Source organism: Lepisosteus oculatus, chromosome 21, assembly GCF_040954835.1.
Source record: "Lepisosteus oculatus isolate fLepOcu1 chromosome 21, fLepOcu1.hap2, whole genome shotgun sequence".
Classification (NCBI taxonomy): Eukaryota; Metazoa; Chordata; class Actinopteri; order Semionotiformes; family Lepisosteidae; genus Lepisosteus; species Lepisosteus oculatus.
The window spans coordinates 11,655,086-11,682,067 of NC_090716.1; the positions used below are offsets into that span (position 1 = coordinate 11,655,086).

Below are 26,982 nucleotides of genomic sequence, written 5' to 3' on the forward strand. Positions count from 1 at the left end.
GCAAAGATTCACAGTTGTGCCATATTTATTTAATTAGAATGGCCTTCACTGTGGTTTGGGGTATATTTAATGCTTTGGAATTTCTTATACATTTCACCTGATGGGGCTTTTCAATAACTTGAAATATAACTTGAAAATAATGAGTCTTTTTTCTCCCCTCCTAATATATGTCAAAGAAATGGGTTAGGGTTTAAAGTGTAAACTTCTTAAACCTGATGACAAAGTAAAGAGCTCCACTTTGGAATTTCAATCACATATTGATAACAAACATGCAAGAATAAAATGACTATTAGGGGAACATTCAAAATATCACCTGCTGTACATGCATACAATGTACACAGCTGGATAACACTCTGGAAAAGAAAGCTGAATTTGTCATGATAATTTAGAAATCATACACAGGCCATTTGGAACACAGACCAATTATTCGGGGATATATGTAAAAACACAGAAAGGAAGTCCATCGAGGTGGCTCTGTGGCTCAGGATCTGTGCCTGTGACTGGAAGGTTGCTGGTTCAAATCCCGTGGCCAGCGGAGGAATCGTACTCTGTTGGGCCCCTGAGCAAGGCCCTTAACCCCAACTGCTCCAGGGGTGCCATACAATGGCAGACCCTGCGCTCTGACCCCAAGCTTCTCCCTGTCTGTGTCTCTATGGAGAAAAGCTGGGGTATGCAAAAAATACGAATTCCTAATGCAAGAAATTGTATAGGGCTCATAAAGAAATATTATATGTTATGGTGCAGTTCTACAGCACTCACCTTCTAAAATAAGATAGTTCTTAGTTCTGAACACATCATAAACAGGTTCCTATTTAATTTAAAAACTTGACCTGAAATACATTGGTTATGAAGCACAATTTTTGTAATTTTTGTTTTATTTGTAATCAACAATCAAATTTTTATGAAATGTCAAATCTCACTTCATTTGGTGCCTGGTTTGCAAGTACAGAGTAATGAGAAGGAGGAGACATTTCTGCACACTTTAAGTGTGTATATAGCAGAAGAAAAAAAACTCAATTAAAAGTAACTCATACATTGAAAGAAACAGTGAAAAGGGAGGTATTTTCTGCAAATTTTAATGTTGAAATTTGTGGAGTAATGGATTTCAGCAGTGAGCTGCAAATACTCTTCTCTTCCACTGTGTGCACCTGAACAGAGTAAGAAGGCCTGAATCAGCAGATCCCAGATGAAGAGCTGGACTATAGTTATGTTACAAGTCCTTAAGAAATCCTGGAGTTGTACTTTTCAGTGCCGATACATGAGCAAAAGTAGTCTGATCTTAGTTTTTTTTTTTAATTCTGGACATACTGCTGAACCCTATTTAATGCAGGTAACCCAGTAAGTAGGTGTCACAGTAGCATAATCTAGACAAAATAAAGGCATGTGAGAGAAGGTAAATTGGATATAGGATAGTAGTTGCTAAGTACCTGGAGGGGATCCGGGTCAGGTTTTTTTTAACACAGGTCTAGTAGCAGTAGGTTTTAAGTCTACAGACATAACTACAGGCATAACCCCACATTGACAAGGTCAGTAACAAATGAGCAAAGAGCAGAGAAGTTAGCTTAGTGTCAGGGTGTAGAATGGGGTCGAAGACACAGGTAGCAGGTTTTAGGTAACAAATCAGTCACATGAGTGACATCAACTGCGGTCAAATAAAGACTCTCAAACCTATGAAATCAGGAGAGGAAGAAATTGTCATGATCACAGGACATGAGTTTAATTTGCTGTGAGAGAATTTAGTTAAGAGTTTAGAATTTTACAATGATCACTAGAGGGAGAGACCGCAGAGATGAGCTTATTAAAGTATTTTGTTGTTGGTGCAGAAAAGGTCTGAAGGATTAAGGTGACCCCTTTTAATAAGACTGAAACCAAAGGAGGAGGTGGTCATCTTAATGGAGTCCCTGTGGGTGAACAGTCATCCTTGTCTTCCTCAGCACAAACTCTGAAGACACTGACTTGCTGTCTTTAGAGAGCACAGTACATTTGTGTAGAAGGGGAAGGATGAACAAAAAGAAAAAAGAGTTTCAAGACAAGTTTCAGGACTTGCGTCAGTGTTGTGTTACAGATAGAGATTTTAGTGCTCTACTGTCTCCACTTGCTATACAAAATGATAACATCACAATGACTTGTTGGGGACTGTAAGGCTCACACAGATTACAGAAGTCTAGATAAGTACCTGTGGATGGTGTAATAGTTTATACTTCATACAAACATATGATATAAGATATAAGAACAAGGCTTACTAAAGTCTTCATGATTTAAGTTTGATATAAATATTTTGGATATAGTTACAAGAATAAAACGACCAGATGCCACAGAGCTCAGTCTGCACCTGGAATGAGCACCTGTACTGGATTATAATGCAATTAAAAGCAGCCGTGGTATGAAATGCGTGAGGGGAGACTTTGTAGAAGTCCTTGAAATCTTTTAAGTTTACAAGGGGAAAACTCAAGACATACTTGATAAGGACAAGGAAGAAAGTTAAACACTTTTAGCATGAAGTGGATTCTTGTAACAGTTCACTAAAGTTTGCTGCAAAAAACAGGATGTTCGAAATCTTCAAACAATCAGTTTTGTGTTGTATTAGAATTACATGGCTTGAACTCTGATAGTACAGACAGCTCAGTCTTGTGGAATTCCTTCAGTTTTGTTTTCAATAGTGCCAATAGGATTTTGTGAAAACATTAAATTCCTTCCAATGGTTCAAATCATTTTAGGAGTAAGATCTGTACTGCTCCAATTAGAAGCTTCTAATACTCTTTTCTTACTAAATCAGTGAAGAATGCATGATTGCAGTTTTTTTTCTGAACTTTATCATACTTGCTTGTTCATTCTGCAGCATCACTTTCAGTATCAGCTCAACATGCGAGAGGGTACAAAGCCCCATTCCAACGTCTTCCCCTTGCTGTATTAGAATATATAGTGCCCCCTGTAAGTAGTTGGACAGTGAAGTCAAATTTGATATTTTTGCTTTATACTCAAGCAATTCAGATTTGAGATGAAAAGATGAATGAGGCAAAAGTACCAAAAGTCACCTTTTATATCTGGGGATTTCTGTGCTTTAATATTTAATAATAATAATGTTCCATCCCCCCATCTTAGTTGAGCATATGAATTTGGACTAATTAACTATATGTACATTGAAGTAGTATAAGACTGAGGGTTTGGTTACAAATCCTTTGTACACAATAACTGCATCAACGGCCCACTGACATCACAAAACCTTTGGCTTGTTCTTTTGTGATGCTTTGCCAAGTCTTTGCTGTAGCCATTCCCAGCTGCTGTTTGGGGCATTTATGACTTCAGTCTCCTTTTCAGCAAGTGGAATGGATGCTCGATTGGATTTACATCAGGAGTGTAAGACTATCCTCTTTTTCCCCCTGATGAACTCTTTGGTCCTGCTGGCAGTGTGTTTTGGGTCATCGTCTTGCTGCATGATGGTGCACTGGCCATTGTGTCTGGAAGCATTTTCTTGTACACAGGCAGACAAGATGTTTCTGTACGCCTCTAAAGTCATCCTCCTGCTATAACCATTTATTACGTCGTCAATACAGATAAGTGAGGAAGTTCCAGATTATGATACCTTGACCCATGCATTGCGGAGATTGTTAGTGATTGCAACAACTTGTTTTGGAGTTTTTCTTCACAGCTCCAATAATGTGTCTATTATCAACTGCAGGTATTTTTGTAGACTGACCTGATTTTTGCCAATTGCCAAGTACACCAGTGGTTTCTTTTTCAAGATTCAGGATTTTGCTATGCCCAGTTTGTCTGCAATGGCTCTTCAGAAGGGAATGCCTGAAAGGTGTTAACCGGGAACTTTTCAGTGGAATCACAACTGCTCTGGAAATGTTGTTTTTTTTAAGACTCAAAACAGAATGATCATGTATTAAAGAGAGAAAATATGGAAACTTTCTGGGATGCTGGCTTTGTATGATGGTGATGAACTTCAGCTTCCCTTCAATACCTTGATGGACAGGAGAGGTGTTTTCACAGCTACAGCATGTCCTTTTATTAATCTGTCAACACAATTTAGATTCAACCAGCATGTTTTAAATGGAAGAACACACACCGTGGTGGATAACATCACCCATTTACCCCTAGTTTTACATTTCATACAATGATTTAAAGACACATGGTAGATGCTTCAACTGGACATATATCACCACACAAACTTTTCCAGTGTTCAAAAAGTGTTGATGCACTTGGGTAGGAGTGAACCAGTAATATGCAGACAAAGCTTCTTCTAAGTAGTGGAAGATTCCAATCTACATTTGGGCAAATTGAATGTAATGAACAAACACCCAAGCCCTCCACTTCCCCATATTTTCTGTTTGTGTCCTATGAAGAAGCCCAGTGTTACTTGTAACGGTGCAATTCAATTCAGTATAATCCATCTGAGGTAGTCCACATCTAGACCCTTGTGAATGGAAACTGGTTTCCAGTCAAACATTCTGTAACACGTTTTTCATAAAGATATAACTAATGCATTGACGGCCTACATTGCATTCTGCGCTGGATGCTTTAAAAGAACTATGAAGAAAACTGACATTTAATTTACACAAATAAACAGTAGGGCTTCAAAGAATGTGGACTAAGTGATTTGTTGTAAAGCTTTTATCAGAGTAATCAGCAACAGTGTTTCAAAAAGAATTAAGTTATCTCTCCAGTTTGCTGCAGAGGTAAGGAATTTAAACAAACGTGGTCCCTGGATTAGCGGCCTACGTTTGCAATAAAGCACAAAATATCCTCATATCCAATACCTGTGCCAGGGCATGTTTAATAAGGTGAAGGTTCCGTTTTGATCTCTTTTTACTTTCATCGCAGTAGGTGGTTTTAAGAATTAACGAGGGCCTATCGAGTGCTCTAAAAAAATCAAATGTATATTGCTGAGATACTTTGAGCTTTGATTTCAAATCCGATTATGTATCGATCGATAATTCATAAAAGCGTCGATCTCTCTCGTATGAACCTTTGATATTAGGCTTCTTTTGTTGTTGTTGACAACCGGTCTTTACCATTTTAAACGCACGCAATTAAAATGCAACCCGCGCATAATTTAATTATGTCAGCTATTGAAATGTGCACGCTTTCCCCCGAGCCGCTGCCTAGTGCGGAGACACCAGCATCTCTGCACTAATTCCAGCTTCTAGCTCGGGTGCTGACTTACATCAGTTCCGCTCTCTATAAACTTCGCCCTCTGGTTCCTGTTCAAAAATGACAAGCCTAGTGTGGAGGCACGCGGTGACGTGACAAGATCCGTCTATTTTTTTTTTCCCTTTACGAATAGGAAGGAATAAACTTTATCCTGGGCCGCAGAGAAACCCGAGATCCGACATAACCCCACTTTGCGAAGCTACCACTTTGCATTTGGCGTGATTAAAGGCGCTGGATGTAAATACCTTGCGTGGCTGCATGAACGTAGACCACGAAACACCAGAGGAACGGTCACGTTTTCTTTTTTTTTTTCTTCTAACGGTGGTAAGTCATCAAACAGCTTTGTTAATGCAAAGTTTCATGCTTTGGTACCGTTTAAAGGGAAACGCATAAAGGGCTTTAATCATGAACATGCCACACTTAACGTTACACCTCCAGGGGGAAAATGCACGGTGATTTATTGTCGACTATGATTTCAGGGCTCTTGTTTTGACTCTTCACTTTAAATTTGACTTTTGTTTCAGTGTAAGTACATTGAATGATCTGTAGAACGCAGTTCAATAGTAAGGAACACAAAAAGCCTAGGATCATATTGTTTACGAAATATAATGTCATCAGATACATTTCTTCCGGTTTGCTGTTACAAATGTGCAAACACCGTTGTACCAATTAACTTGACGAAGCTCGGGTTTAGTAGCCGGGTCTTGTAAGTAATTGTGTATTGTGGTTTTGCACTTTCACAGATTAGCTGTACAAAAGAAGTTGACGTTGTCTATTAATTTGGTAATCTGACATTATTTGTCACAAAAAATACCAATTGAATTGGGTTTTTTTTTTTGCACAATTTGACCTTATTTTATTTTGAAAGAATTTGTATTTGTCGAGTATAATGTCTGGAATTTACGTCATTCAGCTATTGTTTGATTTGTTTTATGCTGCCTTTTGTTTCTAGAAAGTCTAGAACATGTGTTAATAATAATAGCTTACACTATTAGCGTCCAGAAAAGCGCTTATATAGCGCTTTTCTGGACGCTCCACTCAAAGCGCTTTACAGGTAATGGGGACTCCCCTCCACCACCACCAATCTGCAGCATTAAGATGCTATTTCTTTGTGTCATATTTGTCAACTGTTTCAGGATCAAGCAATAAAATTCTAAATATTTGGAGTGAATTGTATTGTTTTTCAGGTTAATTTGTTAGCTTCGATTCTGTTATTAAACCTTTTAGTGATCATTTTGTTGTTTTCACTTTTGAAAGAATGTGTAATTTTCGATCTGCCTGCAAGATTACCTAATACAAGTCTTGGGGGGGGGGAAAAGTCAACCTTTTTTTGTGGGTTTTTTTGCCACCAAAAGGTTTTTCCACAGCTCAATAAAAGCAACTGCTTTCCTCCCAACCACGGTAACTTTGTATATAAATAAAAAGGACAGCTAAAAAAAAAACCAAACATATAAGGAAACTTTTTAAGCAAGTCTAAGAACAAAGCGATTAACTTACTGTAACTCATTCAACATCAGTACACCTACTGTCAAATAACCGTAGCAAAAATCCAAAGTTTAAGGTTCTGAAGTGATTCCAGTAGAATGTATGCAGTAGTGGCGGATTCTACACGCAGTATCCTTCAGACTTGAGCTAATGGCAAACCAAGGGTGATCTGTTGGGTGGGAAGCTTTGGGGACTAACCTGGCTAAATCAAAGTGCATTCCACACATCACTTCGTTTGTACTGCAGGAGTGATATCGCGTGAGGTATGCATTCAACGTTTCCAACCAGAAGTGTGTACATCTTTCTCCAACTAAAAAAAGACAGCTTTCCTCTCATTAACTCCTTGTGACTGCCTATATCATGTGTTGCTTGGTTATTGCAGGATTTTACTGTACAGCTGAAGTCATGTGAGGGCTTATCTTAACCTAGTGCTCTGTGATGCACTATTGCTGGTCTCTTTAAGACACATTTGTCCTTTTTTTTTATGGGCATTACTTGCATTCCTCAAGCATAATCATGTTTTGTGTTGTCTGTACCTATTTATTTTTTAATTCAGAACAGAAAAAGAATCTTCATCTATGTACAAGGAAGTCAGACTTCACTAAACAAATTTGGTCGTAACATTTGAATTTAGAAAGTATTTCTGTGTTGGTTAAATACTGTATTCATTTTGATAGGCTCTTTATCTTATTTTCAAGTAATGCAAGTTAATGACATTTAATCAGAAAATCAGATGTGTGGTTTGAGCTTATACCTTAGCCACATCTAATCTCTAAATATACCTCAGGCGCTGACCACATTGATTGAGAACATCAGAGTAAGACAAAGTTGTTGGTAAAGAAAACTAGGTAAACAATCAACACACTATATAGTTGATCTTTTTAGTGCAACAAAAGATCACAGTTCAATGATCAATTGATCATCTCGTGATCAAGGGTCTCTGTGATTCATGTGGTCTAAATGCAATATTAATAGTGATGTTGGTGTCAGACAATGATTTCTTAGCCTAATGCTTGGTTATTTTGCCTTTGACTAACTGGTAACTATTGCGTCATTGAAGTGCATGTTGAAACAGAATCGGCAACAAGAAGATTCTGGCTATAAACCTCAAACGGCACAAAATCTCTGGAGTTTTAGAAATATTTTAGTTAAAACAGGAAGACAATAGAACATGACTGGTGATAAGATCCCAACAACACTGCACATCGAAAGCACAGTGGCACTTTTAAACCTATTGGGTGCTTATTTTAGCATCCTAAGATGTCCTGTCAGCACTTAAGATACCTGCCACTTTGCAGCTCCCTGTTGTCTGGCAACACAAGGCTGTTTTTTTTTTTTTTTTTTGTACCTGCTACTGTTTTAAATGGATATTCTGTTTATGCTTTCTTTGAATGTTTTTTTTTTAATGTTGCCAGGTGTATAGTAGTTGTTGGGTACTATCTGTCTGCATCTCTAGTATCACTGAATGGTCATGGAAGATGGTACTGTAGGTCTAAGTTACAAAATGACTGAGGCAGATGCTAATTCTGACACGGGCAGACTGGCCCAATAAAAACGGTTCTCTATACGATATCGAGAGCAGTGCGATTGCTTAACGAAGTGTTATGTTTTTGTTTGGTTTAGGTTACAAACGGGTAAATATGTTAAAAGACCAGAAGAGCCAGTTAATCCGTTTCATTGTTGGTATTTGAAATAAGGCTGCAGTTGAAATCTAACACTAAGGCAAAAAAAACATGGAAAATGTATTGACTTAGGATAATAAGGCATATGGTAAGCTGCCACATTTTCAGATGTACAGCAGAAGCACAGTCTGCATACACGTGTTTGCTTTATAGGCTGTGGCCAGATTTGCACATTCTCCAGGATCTTGACCACTAATCTATCGACCTTGCTGTTGATACATGATTGATCATACTGCAACTTGAGGCCCAGTCCATAGGTCTTGCAGTTAGTGGGGGGGAGAGAGAATAAACTTAACTCCCCAACATTGGATTTAAAATAGTTTTGATCTTGAATTATGAAACTTAATATTGATGTGATTGAGAGAGAAGATGGTAAGAGGTGTTTTCTGTGAATACTATACTGAAACCAAATGGAAAATATGAAATGATCTGCAAGATGTCTGTAGTTGGTACCTGAATGTTGCACAGGTGTACAGTTTGGAAAATGTTTTGATTCTGAAAATGTATGAAGCACTGTCAACAAACTGGATGACGAGGCGGGCGATGGTTATCATTGCTGCCTCACAGTGCTGGGGTCCTGCATACAATTCTGAGCCCTGCTATCTGTGTGGAGTCTGCATGGGTTTCCTTCTACGGTCTTAAGACGCATTGGTAGATTAATTTGACTTCGGGGGGGGGAATGGCCTTGGAGTGAGTGTGTGCGTGTCTGTGTCTGTGTGTGCCCTGCAATGGACTGGCAGCCCACCTAGGGAGTTTCCTGCCTTGTCAGTAGCTCGCTGGGATAGACTCTGGCTCCACCGTGACCCTGTATTGGAATGAGTGGTTAGAAAACTTATGGATGTACATGTACCATCATATCAAGGAGTAATGTGTCAGGGTGGATACTTATTTCAATGCATATTTGGTTAGAAATGCCTGTCTGGTGCTCCCATACAGTATTTATTGTACCCTGAGTGTTCATGATGTGTGCCCATCTCAGAGCTGTGACAAGGTTGAATTGGATGACTGCATATATCTTTTTGTGAACACCTGTGATGCACAGAAAGACATCTAAGATATTACAAGATTAAAGCTGTGCACACATTTCTGAACACATTGTACCTTAATTGTAAAGGGCAGACTATAATAGCAGAATGCAGGTTTGTTGAAGTCTGATTTGGGCCCAATTTGGTTGTGTGCTCTCACCACTCGGTCGCTTTGCTGGAAACCGAGCAAGCTTAGGCTCTTCAAAGATACTGAGGAAATGCACTGCACTTCATGGACTGACTAATTCATACTGCTTAGTACTTCCTAGTCACATCTATTTCATGTATTGTTCTGGTTGAGTTAAATAAGTCCAAATCCCCACAATGTTTAATTTATTATCATGTGGTCTTCAAGGGTAAGAAACATTCTGTTTTTTACATCCCCTCTCCTATGATGAGTCTAATAAGTTATGTACAGTATTGTTGTGTTTCAGAATCATCATAGTACCAATTAAAAATCTGGTACTCCTAAAGTGGCCAGTTGATCTTGCTGGAGAAGTTGCATGATGTGCTTAATGTACTCTCGTATACATGTTTTCTTTACAGAATGTAGTGGAAGCAGCAACATAATTTAAAATCACCGTTATTAAAATGGTGTAAGGGAATTTGAGAAAAGTGAGTCTGAGCTATTCCAAAGTGACGGACTCTAAAGTATTCCCTGGATTGTTAAGAAACATTGACCTTGTCATTGTTACTTAGCAGCATTCTGAATAATAAAGGGATAAATCAAAAGTCTGGAAAAAAGGTGCAAAGTCTCCATGATACAATCATTTTTCTTAGCATTAGTCAACAGAAGCATAGAAAGATGCATGTGCCACTCGCCATTCTGATTTAATTTACACTTCAGTTAATAATCCTGATAACCTTTGCAGGCTGTAGCAGAACTCATTTATCACCCCTACCATGCCCGTATGTTTCCTGTGGTGCTTTGGTGTCTGAGATGAATGTTTAAAATACGCTTACAGCTTCGCCCGGGTGAAAAGGCAGAGCGTTCTCTCCGAAACTGACAAGTCTGCATCCTAGAAGCAATATCAGTAATGCTGCACAAAGTTATGAAACACTGTGCATTTATTTTCTCATGAAAGGCCCTTTATAATGGCATAATTTTGCCTTGTTTAAAGAATTAGGGGTTGAATTTTTGTTTCGCAGAAAACAAAAGCTTCTTCACTGCGAACCGTATTGGCACATTTGCATTAATCGTGTTTACGGTTATGGTTGTAGAGAAAAGTGGGTTGCAAGTGAGCAGTTGCAAGGGGGCATCATCTTCTTGCAACCCCCTCATGTTGGAAAATATTTCTAGCTTGCAGAATTGAGTGGTTGAATGTGCTGATATGAACAACACGCTTGTGAATTTACTGTGTGAAAGGTTTTGAGAAACAAGGAGCAAGCCTATGGTGACTCTTGGCTCATGTAATGTACATAAGGGGAGACGACGCGTTGTGCATTAATTGTCCTCGTTTTTCCGTCTTCCGGTTGGGTCTTGGTTCAGATCAAAACGCAAGAAATACGTTTTCACACTATTAGGGCCTTCATTTCAATTGTAATGAACAGTCCTTGTTTCTATCCCAGGTGCTCTCTGGAAAGGATTTCATGCTGTACTGTGGGGCAAAATGTTTGTTGTCTGAAATGTGGCCCCTTTTAAAGGTTTAAAGGTAAAAGATGCTACGGTGTAGAGCTGTGGCAGGGCACTCCATCACTGTGCACAGCAGGCCAGAAGATGCAGTGCTGAAAAGCATAAAATCCGACACCTGACAGGAAGGCGGGCAGCACGCTGATTGATGCGGGAGAGTTTTGTGTGTCCTGAGCAAGACGCCTCGCACAGATTGCAGATGGATGCCAAGTGTGAATGTTTTCTTCCACTGCTCATTTTTCAGTTTTGCCGGCAAATCGGCCAGCTTCATTTAATTATGGCTTGCTGTAGGCAGGCCGTCCTGCGACTCGCAGTGTGAAATTCACACCAGTGTGTGTTCTGAGAATTGAATTGCTTGAGGATGTTTGCAGTAGAAAGGAAAAAGTAACAGAATTGGGAAGATGAAAATACATAAATCTTGGGAGGGAGGAACAACCCTTATTAAGCTGTGTTAGCGGAGCCTGTGATGAATTAGGTTGATTGAAATTGGAAATCTTATTCAATGTGTATGTATTCTAAAAGTGAACTTCCTTGCATCTTTTCTCCATTGCACAGAAGTAAATGAGCTCTTGTTTCACAATCTGTGCACTATGGATTGCATTTAATTATAAATGCAAATTTACACGCCTTGTTACAAAGGCTGGCTGGTGACGGAGTAAAACCTTAAGCAATACTGCAAGGGATGTTATGTTGGTTTCTGAAGTGCACTTAACTCTCTTCAGCTTCAATGCCGCACCTCTCTCACTGTCTGCATGGCATGATGATGTTCTGCCCATGTAGCCCTGACTGAAGTGCCGTGGTCCCTGCTGGCCTTCTTTGTATTGGCTTGCAAAGCTAAGATGAGAGCAGAGCACTGTGTTTAATTTACTACTTCAATCCACTGACTCAATATTTGCAAAGCACTGTGCTTACACACCCTGTGGTTTTGCTAAGGGGCTGTGATCTGTAGTGGTGAAATAGACTTTTTACACTGGAGTCTGGTGTTTGTGTGCAGGGCTCAAATAAAGCTAATTGTGGGTAAGACACTGTCTCGGCCCATTCATAGGAGAGTGCATTGCAATGATTGTTGCACATCAAGTGAAAGATGCAGAGGCTGCAAAAATGACCAACATTACTGTATACGACTGTAACATGATAAATTGCTTATGAGTTAAATATGAAAAGTCCTCTTCTGCCATTCATCTGGTAACTTATTTGTCCACTAACAATTAAATCATGCAGAAGGAATAGCAGTGCTTTAAGGTTTGTAAACTCTCATGTTTTAGGATTTAGAGACTCTTGCCTGTTTTGCTTTTTTTTTTCACATTTCAGTTTTCAGCGGTTTTCTTTGTACACGTTGTCTAGCCATCATTCCAGACAACAGAAGTTATGAACCTGTATTGTCAGAGTTTTCTGCAACTCTGCCAGTAAAAAGACAACCAAACACATACAAGGCTGCTTTTTAAAGTATTTTGCCTTATGTCTAACATTCGCTTAAAGACTAAACTCTTCCGTTCTGGATCTTGGCTTATCTTGGTGGAGTCAAAGTACAGAGTGCCTTTTTTTCTTTGTAGTGCTTCAGTCTTGGTCATACCCAGGATATTGGCACATCATGTATTGCACCATTGCATCCATTTCATCAGGCAAATTAAGGTTTGACCTTCATGCCTATTGATTTATTTGCGGTTTTTAAATTTCAAGAGAAGGAAGAGCAAAGAAGTTCTAATTAGCTACAGTGGAGGCGCATAATGTATTGATCCTCTTTCTTTTACAAGGTCAAACTTTATGGCCAGGGGTTCCATCCTCATTGTTTATTCAGGGTTGCCTAGTTTATTTTACCCCCAAATATAGGTTTTGGGGGAAACCTAGCACTGTCATACATGCTTTTACTGCTTGTCATCTGTTTACATTATTATTTCTCATCAGATGCTCTTCTCTAGGTCCAAAATACATCCTAAAAACATCAGTACAAAAATCATTCAAATACACAGGAAAAATATGTGAGATGGTCACATTGTAGTAAGTGTAAGTAGAGCAGAATGAAACAATGTCATAGCTTTCACCACACATTTCAGATTGTGAGCCATACTTGACTTTTATTTACTCCTTTCATGCTTTCTGAAAAAAAATTATCCAGTTATTCCCAAGATGCATGCAATTTCTGATCTAATTACTTTAGATGAGTCCTAGTAAGCTCATGGAATTGAAAGACAAGACTAGATTTCAGGCTCTTCTGTAATTACTCAGTGTTGCAGGAGTGTTGTGAGTGATAGGCAGCAAAACAGACAATTGGACGAAGTATTGATCTGTTTTCTCCCATGGCCTCTGGGTTTTGAGCCGTTTCTCTGCAGTGGGTTGGGTGCTGATCGAGTCTAGGCAGTGCACTGACCGTACATTTCCTCCAGAGAAGCTACTCCGCTGACATGCTCATACGTGAATTTATGGATGGATCATTGTATACACTTATTTGACATGCAGTGTAAATTGGGCTGATGTGCTTTCTTTAAATTCATTTTTATTCCCTAGAGAACTTTGCCTTTTTTTCCTGTTCAAGAGGCCTTATAATGGATAGTGTGTGTGTGTGTATATATATAGTGTAAGATTTTTGTTGGGGTATCTTCATGGTGTAGCATTTCCTGACGTATTGTGAAGGCTGGCTGAGAGAATTAGTGATCAATGGTGAGACTGTCAGAGCAGAGCACATGCTGTCGGAGGGATTGACGCGGACAGCCGCAATTACATCGCACTCGGCGTGGACATCAGGATCACAGACGGATGAGCACAAACTGAATCCCGTCTCCGAGTGGTGGACGTGAGCAGGTGTGGGCGTGTGAGCCGTAAGTTACTGCTGTGCACGGCAAACTGCAGGATATGGTTAGATAAGCTTTTTTTGCTCAGTGTGCCCCAAAACAGGGTGAATGGCCCCTTTTGTCATACTGGATGTACCATTTCTTTTTTTTTGTTGTGGTAGAAAAATGTTGAGGTAGCCCAAAACTGTTATTAAGAAGCTCATGTTTCATCCAGGGTGCCTTGCACTACATTAAAAACCCTGAACTGTAAAAAGGGCATAGTGCCATACATTACTTAATGTTGTTCAGGGAATGTTGTTGCTGCACTGGTGTGTAGCTTTTTTAGATATGCTCAATCTTAGTGAGAAAGATGGATAAAAACTTTATTTTTACATTGTAATAATGAGAATAAATATAGTCAGAAATGGAAATAAGGCTTTTTCTCCTGTTGTGGCTTCAGTAAGTTGGGCTACACCAGTGGACACTGACCTGATTATTGAACCAAGACGAATGAGGTGGTTTGTTCTGGTTCAAGCCAACGTGTGAAAATGACCAATTCAGGGGTTACATGGCATGTTTTGCCCGTATGCATGAAACGGAACACATTAATCCGGTTTTCTCATCGAGAACATATTAAGGGTGTTTGAGTATTTCCTGTGCTTCAGAAACCAGTACACCTCACCCACGTTCAGATTCAAAATGTGGGTCGTGCAAAGTCCTTCTAGCTTCAAATAAGTACTGAAGACGTGCACATGGAGAATATGTTGGTAAATGGCCATATTGGAAATAATTCTTTTTTTTGTACTTCACCATATAGACAATAATACAGCTCAAAAATGCAAATACAGTTCCTGGTGCAGAGGAGCACAGGCAGTATTGAGCAGACTGTTGTCTCCAGATCTGTCTTCTGTTCTGCAGTTTAATTTGCAAGCGTTTTTCTTCTCTACTCTAAACGTAAGAAATTCAGCTCTGTATTTCTTAGTCCTTGTTTGTTTGTGAACTGCCAGTTCATGGGTTTCAGCAAGTAAAAGAAAGTTGTGTATAATATAACTTGTCCCTATTCTTTTCAAAATATTTTTGAATGATAAGGACTTTGTCAGTACCATTGAATGTTTCACCAGCAGAAACAATTTGTAGCACTAGAAAATGTTTAGAAAATATCCTGTGTTTTTTTTTTTAATTTGTGTAAACATCCATCATCTGAAACTTTGTTTTCCTCCTCAGACTTTTAGAAAATGTTTGCCATTGCTCATTTCAGTGTGCTGGGACAGTGGCGGTGATGCAGAGATAGCTGTGTTACTGTGGTCAAAATAAACAAAATTGATCTCAATTTGTATGCAGTAAATTGGGGCCTCCTGGAGATGTCAGTATTTTCATTATCATAGGATGTGATGATTCTAGTGAATCTTTATCTTCTGCTGAAACTTGAGTTTAAAAATCTGTGTAGGATGAAGTGCTTGAATAGGTTTTTTTTCTTTGACTTCTATATATATGCCTCAATTTCCCTTCGGGATCAAAGTCTTATCTTATGCATGATATTCTTAAAATTCACAAAAATTAATTTATCCTAATTTAGACATTTCAAATACTACTTTTAAAAAACTAGGCAGCAAAAAAGTACAATTACCCCCCCCTCCCCATCACACATTTAAAATGTTTTAATGATGGAGTGCCTGTGGACCAGCATACCATGGATGGACAGTGGTAAAGAGCATCTCCCTTTTTACAGATCTCGGAAGTGAGAGCAGCACAGTTAATTTCAGGACTATTCATCGCAAACTGGTTTTCAGAAACCAAGCTGTTTTATTAACACAATTGGGAATAAGCTTTGTAACATTAAATGCCTTTCAGGCAACCAAAGTTTACAAGCAGTTTCCTGTAGAAATGGAAATGGGAAAAATAAGTTTCCAAAATGGAACAGTTTTTCTATTGTTGCCCTTTGGGGGGCGCGTGTGGTTTGTGGAATGGTCAGTGTTCGGTCCAGTGCAGCAGTTAGACATGATCCATGGAAATATGGATTAGCTGTAGGTAGTCCATTGAATTTGACAGAGATCTCACATGGAGCCTTCTATATTCTCTATCAGAACATGTTAATAACCTAATAAATAATTAGGAACACGTAAAAGGTTTATTCCATGCTGGAAAGAGAAGAAAGGAAATGCAAGGTTTTGGCTGTGGAGCCTTCTTCGGGTGAAACGTTGTTTCCTTTCTTCTCTTTCCAGCATGGAATAAACCTTTTACTTGTTCCTTTGTTGACTCGGCTACCTACTTCAACTAATAAATAATTATATTAATTTAGTACTTGTTTCTTTTTCAATCGTTTGAGTTGACATTTTCTCTGATAAATAGTATTCCAAGCTGAATGACAAGAAGTTGTGAAAGAAAGTCCAAGTGCCAAGGTAAAGTGTGATGCTACAATAACTTCCTCTGCGCTCTTCTCATGTGTAAAGTTTTTCCCAAGGTAATTTTACATAATAGTTGATTATCCTTTGTTTCTTAATGAAAATAGTATAGACATTCTGTTCCTTACTACTTTTTTTTGTCCAACTTCGAATGCAAACAAAAAGGCCTGTTCAGTTTCTTTACCATTGTGTAAATGAGGATGTTGAATCAGAAAGGATTATTGAAACGCTTCTGTTTCATGATGCTTCACCCCTGAACACGAATTGTGCAACGATGATAGACCCTTTTAAGTGTGATATGAATAGGTTACATTTTTGTGATATGCTTCAAAACGTGTTAGTGCTCACAGCCCTGGTTAACACACCTCATTGCTTTCTTCATAGAAAATTAAATGAATCGTTTGCAAGAAGGGTAATAGGCTCTGTGTGTCAGCCCTTCACATCTGTCCTCTCTTTGTGAAATTAAATTTCCAGATGGTACATCACTTGCAGGTTAAGAAATGTATGGAGAGGCCCTAAACCCATCTTGCCACCCCCCAGTCTATGGACTGGCCCCAGTCCCTCCCTGCCAGCACGGCAATTAAACTATACTCTTTTTAGCACACGTGACCCTCAGAGGACGAGGGCTTTAAGGAACTTGTTCCTGGTATAAAAACAATAAGGAGAGTTTCTCGGCCATTAAAGTTGCAGGTTGAATTCTATGGCCCGGACCTGACTAGTTGCAGCCTGGTTCATGTCACTAACAAGGAATCTGTGTCAATTTTTGCATCTCGGTTTAGGACGGTGGTGCAGCTTGCAGCACAGCAGGTTGTACTCATGCTCCAAAATGCACAAGCTTGACTTGGATGGCTAGTGGCACACAAGGCTTTAGAAAATGGCAACCTCTGGCATTTTCGGTTCCCTGACTGAATGCTGACTTACCTTGCGAGGGCAATGAAATGTCTTAGTCCTCTGCTGAGCTACAGAACTGCCCTTATTTGGCCATCCTTTAACGGGCTGTGGGGAGGAAGATATTGCATTGAAGAGCTCATTGTGGAGAGAGCTGTGGATCGTAGTGTTGGGTGTCACCTGGGGGATGATTGGAGCCCGTGAACATTACTTGGGGGATCCTTCTCCACAGCAGGGGAGTGTGGAGAGACCGTTAAGCAGACACACTAGGATTATGGGGATGGCGCACGTCTCAGCTTCACAGGGGTTTTGTCATACGATGACTTTAATACAGCCACAAACTGAGTGGAGCTTGGCATGAAACATTTACATATTTAAAAGATATCTTTATCTAAAGTGATGTAACATTTAAAGCAGCATTGCTGAACAGGGTAAAAAAAGTATTTGGTGTAATACTGCCAAGTGGTATAATAAAAAAAACACTTACCAGTCAAGACTAGTAGACACTTCCAATAACTGAAGTTATTGACAGATGTAATTCCAATTTACTCTACATTTTTTCTTAGTGGTTGTACTCTGTGGTTATTTAATTTACAATTGAATCAAGTAACAATTTAAGTTGGTTACCCCTGATAAAAATGAAAAAATAAAGCATTAAATACATTTACAATCCATTAAGAAAGAATCTCTGTTGTGGTATGTGATACTCTATTTTTCTGGTTGGGATCCTTATAAATTACACCCATTAGACCAATTGTACAGTAAAAAAATGCCTTATAAAGAAAACTCTTTTGTTGAACTATAATAATTTTAATGACCCTTAAAGCTTCAAAAACTTTAATAGGTGCTTTCTTAACAATACATATTTTAAAAAACAAATCATATTGTTTTGATCCAATATTTCTCTTTCTAGTGCAGAAGATAGCTTAAACATTATAATACACAATTATAGGTAATTAAGAGAACTACAAATCATCTTTGCAGTTTGGATAAATTATACTAGATGGCGCACTTGAGTTATGATTTGGTGGCGAGATTAGTTCAGTGTACACTGCTACAGACCATAGAACTGTAGATGCACAAATGAGTGCTTTTTAAACGGGAACATATTTTTTTTTATAATGGTAGTCAATTAAGGATTTAAATATCCAAAAGCATAGTGACAAATGTTGCCTTTTTAATTATTTAGAAAAATGCAGATGTAGAGAAATGCAAAGATTTCCGTGCAGTCTGTTAACAACTATTCTGTGCTGCTGTGAAAACAGTACTCTAAAAAGACTCTTGTACATTAGAGATTAGTTATCCTGCACACATTTTAACTTCCCTCCAGGGACATTTTAAATCAAAAATATTTTTTGCAAAGAGACCTTTTTGAAGGATTGGAGAAAACCATATAGATGTGTGCGGACACTTGATATAAACCAGTGAGGTAAAAAGCTATAATGGGCATGTGTAACTCGTGTGAATAGATGTCAGTTAATGATGATGGCAGATCTAAAGAAGAGAAAAAGAACTGACAATTTGTTAAGTAGACAAATCAGAAGTCTCGGAGTATATATACTGTATATATGGTTTAGAATCCTCAAAAAAAACATTATAAAGGTACATTGTTAGGACAATAGACTACCAAATACATATGTTTACTATAACATGTTATCAGCACTATATAATGATTTAAATTGCATCTATTCGCTTAATGGTGTGCATAAAGAAGTTGTTTTTGTGGGAAACTTAGACGTACACTGTGTAAGAAAGCAATCATTAAGTGGTCTACCATTTAGGTTTCTGCTGCTGACAGACCCAGTTTATTGAAGCACGTACGAAAGAAAAGGTTTTGATCCAATTTTCAAATCTGAAGTAAACAGGTGAGAGAACTGTTAGGCAGATTTGATCTAAACATCATATGCTACAAGGTATACTGTGACACTGTTCAGATGCATTACAGTTGTTTACAATTCCTGGAAAGATGTCCTTCAGAGGAGGAAGTGAATGAGATGGGATCAGTGGAGAAAAGATGGCAGTGTTTTATTAATGATCTTCAATTATCCCAAGAGGGAGTAATCCGAGAGCTAAAGAACTATATCTCAAATAGTTCAATAGACCCATCAGGAAAAATATATAAAATGATTTAAAAAAATAAGTTAAAGATAAAGGATTGCAATCATAGCTAAAAAAAGGGATCTTAGAGAGATGGAAAGCAATTTGCATTGGAGGCAAAAATAATTCAAACAATGAAAACAAAATAGTTGATGCACTAAATGAGTATTTAAATCATATGTCAGCTAGGGAAGAGGTCCACAATCTGTCTCTGAAGGAAGAAGGACAAGTCTTTATTTTAAATAAGTATAACCATAGAAGAGACTGAAGCACTCTGGGGAACTAGAAGCACGGAAGATTAAGAAATCCACAGGCTTGATGGTAACTTGCCAGTTGTACTCAAGGAAATGAGATGTTTTTCAAAAGCCACTGACTCAGGTCTTCCAACAGTCACTCAAGACAGAGGTACTACCCGTGCATCGGAGAACTGCCCATGATGGCCCCATACACGAGATTAACAAACTCGCCCAAGTAATTATAAACCAATAAGTCTGATGTCTGTTATGAACATGTAAGATTATGGAAACAATTGAGAACCAGAAAAAAAAGATTGCCTATATGGAAATAATATAAACAGGAAGTGTTTTACATGCTGATACAAACAAAATGGGAAACATCTGTGCTAAAAGAGGCTACTTACGAAGAAGACTTAGGTGCTTCTTTTGATGCATCAAACATTGTCTACAGTCTTGTACAATTGGGGGAAGCAATAATGAAGGCAGACAATGTTGTTAGATGTTCTGATGGGATGCTCTATTGAAATTGTATAACAAACTGCTAAGGCCTCATCTGCAGTATTGTATAGAATTTTGGTCTGAATCCTTCCAGAGAAGAGCAACCAGATGTGGCTGAAGAGAATGTTCTACACTGACTGAAGGACCTGAACCTTTTTAGACCTGACACAAATAGTCAAATTCTTCAAAGGTATTGACAAAGTGGACTTATTCAGAACAGACAGTGAATTGTGAACTAGAGGACACAAATTGAAACTAAATGGAAGTGCATTTAAAACTGAGAAACTAAGTGTTTAGCCAGATGTTTGTTTGAGTGCAGAACAAGTGACCCAGCTGTGTTATTGAAACTAATATCTTTGCTTCCTTCAAGATGCGGCTTGATGAGATGTTTGGATCATTAAGCTACTAACTACCAAAGTCTGGCCTTTTCTCATTCATAACCATTATTGTATTCTTGTCTTGCAGGTGCTGTAATGTAATGTTGCTGTTCCAGATGTGCGCATTCTGATATTTCCACCCATTTGCCCAGTCCACAGACTTTAAAGCCACCAGCTCAAGATGATCTCCAGGACACTTCTTGTCCTTGCTGTTATTCATGTGCAATTCGTAGTGGTCTGCTTCTCCACTCATGCAGGGACTTCCCAGGTTTCGGATGTCAGTCACCAGGAAAATAAAACTCAGTGCGCTTCTGCATGTAAGTGTTGTCTTCAGTCTGTTGCTTTTCCAAGAACAGAAGGTGGTAGATGTTGATTCGGCCACCAGATTTCAATCTTCCTGAGACTAATTGGACCCAAATAACAGACATTTGCCTGAAAGATCAAAGGAATCCAAAAGACGCTATGGACAATGTTACAATTAAGAACACAAATGTAGGATGTGAAAATCATCTAAAATTATTTTGTCACATTAGAATATTAGACCTTCATGTGCACATATCAGTTCATTGGAAATAACTTGCTATATGAAATATCATGTTCTGTATGAAAACTAAGCTAGGTTTGTTTACACTTTTAACTGGAACTTCGCCAACTCCTGATATTTCAACTTCCCCTTATAAGCAGAAGTGTAAAAGCAAAAGGGTTGTCAATATCTAAAAAACACGCTTATTTGAGGGCTGTATAATTTCAAAGGCACCATGTGTTTCAGATTTAACATTAAAGGAATGCTTGGGCCTTAGCTGTGTTTATGAGCTTGGTGCTGCACTGGAGAACTGTTTCTGAAGTCTTTGTCGTAACATGTTCTTTCTAATTAAAATCACACACCGCCCAGCACCACACACGGTGTTGTGGGGGCACACAACCTTGGTGTCTGTGGCAAAGTAAAAACAGAAGTGAGGAGAATGGAGAAACTGCACAGTGGGTGCAGATTGCAAAAGCGTCTTGTTGTGTGTGTGTGTGTATATACAGTAGACTGGAAAGGATTATTTAGCCACCCCCTGTCCCAGCCAAACTATAGGATTTCCAAAGGGCTTACGCTGAAATGTGGGTTATGTGAAGGGCATAAAGACAAAGTCAGCAGTACCATCTGGAAATGTGCAGCATGGTATGAAGGAGCATTCAGCACGCCTTTTCAAAGGACTCGACCACAACAGACACTTGAAGGAGCGAGGGGCTGGAATACTTAGTGCTGAGAAAAGCACTTCACCTCCATTTTGATCCCAAATCCATTTTTATGCAGATGAATAAAGATGTAGAATCAATTCAAGCCACTTGGGGGGGGAATCAGACTTTATAAACAATTCATTCGATTAATTTGTTCCAGAAAAATAAGTGTTTTCTTCTACTTGAATCGTGTTTGAGTGGAAGAAAACTATTTTGAATAATTCCAGAGCCAGGCAGAACATGAGTTAATGAAAGTAGTGTTTACACTGACAAGCAACAAAGCACTTAGAATTAATGTAACCCTGTTTTCTGAGAGAGTGCCATCTATAGTTGTTTAAAAATAACTAGAGATGACATTGGCTTCTGTTGTACAGTGCAAAGCTCTGAATTCCCAAGGTTATGCTCTGAAAACGTGGCTTGGCTGAATCTCTTGACATATCACACTAAATTAGTTTTATTTCTGCCACCTAACATAGTTTGTTGTCCCATTTAGTCTCAACATGATTGTTACAGTGCGGTAGCAACATATTGCACGGAAGTCAAATTATTCTTTGACGTTTAAAAGATAATTTCTTGTGATGATACATGTAAAGCCACTGAAGTGGATTCTCTCTCTTGGGGGGGGGGGGGGAATCTTATTCCGGAGACGGTCTTACATCCTGAACACTTTTTTTTTTTTTTTTTTTTTTTTTTTTTTATTCTCTGGTATTAAAGAAAGGCAATCTGCCCAGGAATTTTGGATTTGAAACAAAGAAACTGTGTTGTGTAAATTGTTTGGTTTATATATCTCCAAGAAAGATAATGTTGTCTTTCGCTTTTTGGTTCACCCAAGCCAAATATGGTGTTTTCTTTGCAATGGCATTCTTTTTGTGATATTTGAGATTTTTTAAATGTTTTTCCATAAGCAAACAACTCTGAAGGCCCAGCATAAGCGTGAGCTTCCTTATTCGTGTGTTTTTCTACTGCGCGTGCTAATAAATGGATCATTCAGAATAAAAACAGCTAGAGATCAACACCGATATCCAGAGAGTAGTCAGGTTATTTTTGTGGACTGTGTTTTGAGTGGAATAAATATATTTTCTATTTAGAAAGAAACGCAGTGGTGCATTGAAGCTACAGTGAATTATAATAAGAATATTTATTGAAAATAAGAATTTTTTATTGTTTTCATAATCCATTCATTTTCCGATCGTTTCATCAAATTGACGATGGAGGGGAAGCCGGACCCTATCTCGGCAAGCAACGGGTTCAAGGCAGGACAAACCTAGATGAGACACCTGTTCAGTGCAGGGTGCATGGTCACAAACGCACACACTCACAGCAGAGCCAGTTTTCCCAAAAGCGAATTAACCTGCCAGTATGTGTTTGGAGTGTGGGAGGAAACCAGCAGATACAAACTCCATTCTGATAGGTACCGAAGTCTGGTGAATGCAGGGCCCAAAGTCTACAAGGCAGCAGTACTAACCACTGTTTCCCTGTGGCACTCATCACTCAGATTCTTCATCATTATTATCATCATCATCAGTGTTTTTATCACTGTAATCCATTCATCTATAGAACAAGGAATATCCGCTTCTGGCCACAGTGTCCTCGTCAGGAAAGCATGAATTTAAATTCCTAATGGCGTGTGTGCGTCTGTTTTGCAGGTGAAAACAGCACAGGCTGTATGTGGTCTTTCTTTAATGAAACCGGAAAACAGTGCTTTTTCTTAAAGTGCCCTAATGTGTCCATCTGCCAAAATCTCACCTTGGAAGACATTCAACAAAATTCAGGTACGTGCATGAGTGTGGGTCCAAGCAGAACCGATTCCTAGACGTGCACTAGACTTTCCTCTTTAATTAAAGAAGCGCCTGAATAGCTGCTAGCTGTCTGTGACCAGGGTTCCCTTTAGCAAGCTGATTTGGGTGGTTTTTAAATGGCAAATTCTAAAAATGCAATTATAGCAGTAGAAATTGCTTTTCAAAATTGATGGCATTCGCCCAGACCATTTTCAAGGGTTAATATAATTTTGATAACAAGCTTGGATTCTTAGCTGCTTCACAAAGAGCATTCTAGCATTCTATTGTAGGTAAAATATCAGGAAATAAATCCTCAAAATATATTTTTACTGTTTAAAACTTGTTTACCGCAGTGCTACAGTACATCATTTTGCTTCTCGCGTCTTATTGTCTGAGTATTACATGCTTATGAGAAACTGTTGTAGTTCTTATAGTATCCTTTCATTAGTTAACAAAAAGTCCTAGTTCGCCCACATCTGGAACATTGAATTCAGTTTTGGCCATAGCAAAAATGGACATAAACAACTTTGAAAAGATCCAGAGAAATACTGTTACGCTTCTCCCCAGGAAGAAAGTCATGAGTTATGAACAATTGACAGAGCTACATCTTTTTACTCTTTGTAGTTGATGGATGGCCCAGGGGAGAGTTGGAATGACCTTTTTATGAAAATCTTGGAAGCAATGATAAAGGTTGATTCCAAGGGTTATTTCAAATTCATCCACTCCGTTTTCTGTCAGAGAGCCGTTTCTCCTCAGAATGATTTGCCATGTCATGACTTTGTATCGGTAGACTGGGATCCATCAAGAATCGGCTAGAAAGCACATTTGGATCACAGGAAGGGAGGTCTGGCAAGTCAAGGGCATTGCTTTACTGTTCTTAAAAATAAAAACCATACTTTAGCGGTAATAATCGGACTCAGAGGTGCGTACATCTGCAGACAAGCTTGAACGCTCAAGAGTTCTTGTTTATCCTTGCAGACACCAGAAGGGAAGGAAGCTCTGCACTCCAGAACTCCTCTCCTGCAGTCCCATCCCCAGCGTCTGAACCAGGCCCTTCTATGTTAGTATCGCCAACAGCGTTGACAAGAGCCACATCCTCACCTGCCACAGCAGCCAGAGCAACGTCACTGGCTGCCACCAGTACCCCCTCCAGCAACAGTAGAGCCACGGCAACGTCATTTCCTGCCTCTGTAGCTACAAACACCTCACCAATTCAGGACTTGAATGCCTCTTCGCCTACTATAGAAGGAAACCCTGAATCCCATGTGCCCAGCTCTGGCAGCTTAAACACCACCCAAGAACAGAACACATCGTCCTCTGTAAATAATTCTTCACCAGAGACCCCATCGCTAACTAGCCCCTCAAATACTTCAACGCCAAACGCTGGGTCCCCTGAACTTCCACTGCAAAGCATTCCATCGCCTTCTGCCACGGTTCCTCCACAAACCACTGCCGCATCCCTGAGGACCGTGTCAGCCGAAGTGCCAGTCACCGTATCGACCAACACCACGGCTGCTCAAACTCCGCAAGGGGAAGCCCGGAGTTCCCCAGCTAGCGCCTCGGAGACAACGAAGATGACCGCAGTGACAACTGCTGCAACAACAACCGCAACAACAACAGCAAAAACCAAGGAGGCTCCAGTGGCAGCCACAGTGAAGGCCAGCATCCCTCAGTCTACCACGCACAGTGCAGCCTCAACCTCTCAGCCCAGGCACGTATCGGAAAGCCTTCCAGGCAACATGTCCACCTCGCGTAAAACTACCATGGGAAATGGGGAAATAACTGATAAAGGCCTTTTAGGCATCGCTGCCGGGCCACTTACCAGGCAGCTGGTGGACACTAGCTCCCTGCTTGCTGTATTTCTCTTTGGACTTCTGTTTTTTCTTGTGACTGTAGTCTTGTTCCTCACACAAGCTTATGAGAGCTATAAAAAGAAAGACTACACCCAAGTGGATTATTTAATTAATGGAATGTATTCCGATTCAGGAGTTTGACTTTTTTTTTCCACAGAAACTATTTTTTGTCCGATATCCTGAGAAACTAAGATAAGGTTTACGAAGGGTATGGTGTGCCAACTTTAATTAAGAAAACATTGCTTCCAAGACTCGAGGTACTACACGGTTAGCTACTCATCAGAACATCTGTAAGGCTTATCCATACTTTAATCTCTTGAATCCTGCAATTATATGTGTAGTTCTTCCTCATACTTAAGCTGACCAAACTCCGTCTTAAAAAAATTCTGACCTCTAGTACATTGAGTTAAGTTCACAAAACGGCTCAATGGCTCTACAGAGCATATTTTACATTTTTTGTCTATGCAGATGGTGCTCCCTTTTAGAATTAATACAAATGAGATATACACCTGAACACTGAAGCTTAAGTATTTGTCAAACCCTATCATTTATCTGTGAATAGTTTTTCTGTTAAGGGTCAAGACCTTCTGTAAATAGTTTTTTTTTTCTTTCTTTATGCATCCACTACTGTTTGGTGGATTAATACGGTACTGCATATATTTTCTTTAATATTTATTTTATATCAATATGCTTTCCTGAAGATAAGACATGATCGCATTTACAGTATCTTCCACTGATGTTCCACTTGGTGATGGGATGCCAAATGCCTAAGTAAAGCACATACTTAAAGCCAATGGAATTGCTAAGCCATTTAAAGTGTACTCCATGAACTAACAAACTCAGTTTAGAACAATAGGACTTAACAATGAATATGAACCTCAAAACATGGAATAATGCAGATCAGAATGTCTCTGTGCCAACTTGCGTAAGTATTATTTTTTTACTAACGCAGTGTTGAAAAATGAAACGGGTTTTGCAATAATAAAAACTAAAAACAATTTGGTCATAGTTTGTTTATTTTGAAGTTAAGGTTTTCAAACCTGCTGCTTTTTATTTGATAGAAGGAAGAACATACCAAATATGTGAAGACGCTCTTTTTCGTTACTATCCTGTAATGGTTCACCATTGGGAAGCCTGCATGTTGATGGAGTAACTGGGAGAGCCTCATCAACCATGTCTTGTGCAGCTGTTGTGAATCGCGGTACTACACCTTGGCTCTTTTAAAAACGCTAAACTGCAAGTTATTTCAGTTACTTTTACTTTTTTTTGTACCATCACAATTCGGAAGCAGCAGTTGGTGATTTTGAACAAGGACGAGGAAAGGGGCTCGGACGAAATAACTCCATTCTACCCACTGATGAGCCACTTTCAAACACTGTGTGCCTAACAGGGGGGTTGTTAACTGAAGGAAGGAAGCCTCTTGGTGATGAAAGTACATGCAGCTCATGGGTACACTCCGGCTCCCAGGGGTTGCTTTTGCGTAGTAAGCTGAGAATTCCCAGGCTCTCGCATGCATCCAATCGGAGCAGCACTTGGCAACTACAGTGGACTGTAGTCAGCTGTACTGTAGACTAGTCACAAATTCCAGGCTCTGACCAGAGATGTCTGGACTACAGGCCTCGGCTTGCATCTAGAGTGAAACATGCATGCTCATCCTGAAGGAACCAAGGCATGGTAGCACATATGTGTCCTACCTAATTAGACCGCTGTTTAGAAGAATATTCTTAGCAAATAAATCAAATGATGACCACAGAGTACCTATCTGGACACATAACTGTAATAAAGAGTGTTTTGCTCTCTTCCTCTGCTTGTGTGCTGAACGAACTGTTGTCAGTCTTGCACTATGACTCATTTGGTCCTTTCCAGGAGCACTTTAGGAAAT

General features: G+C 39.2%; 1 protein-coding gene across 1 annotated transcript; it reads left to right on the forward strand.

Moving 5' to 3' along the window:
• The first annotated feature begins 5,176 nt into the window (after nt 1-5,176).
• c21h11orf24 (chromosome 21 C11orf24 homolog) lies at nt 5,177-26,098 on the forward strand. The gene is made up of 4 exons (XM_015338022.2): nt 5,177-5,481; nt 20,334-20,562; nt 23,116-23,241; nt 24,226-26,098. Exons 2-4 carry the CDS (start codon nt 20,427-20,429, stop codon nt 25,239-25,241), a joined length of 1,278 nt encoding a protein of 425 aa, XP_015193508.2. The 5' UTR covers nt 5,177-5,481; nt 20,334-20,426; the 3' UTR covers nt 25,242-26,098.
• Nucleotides 26,099-26,982: the final 884 nt, after the last annotated feature.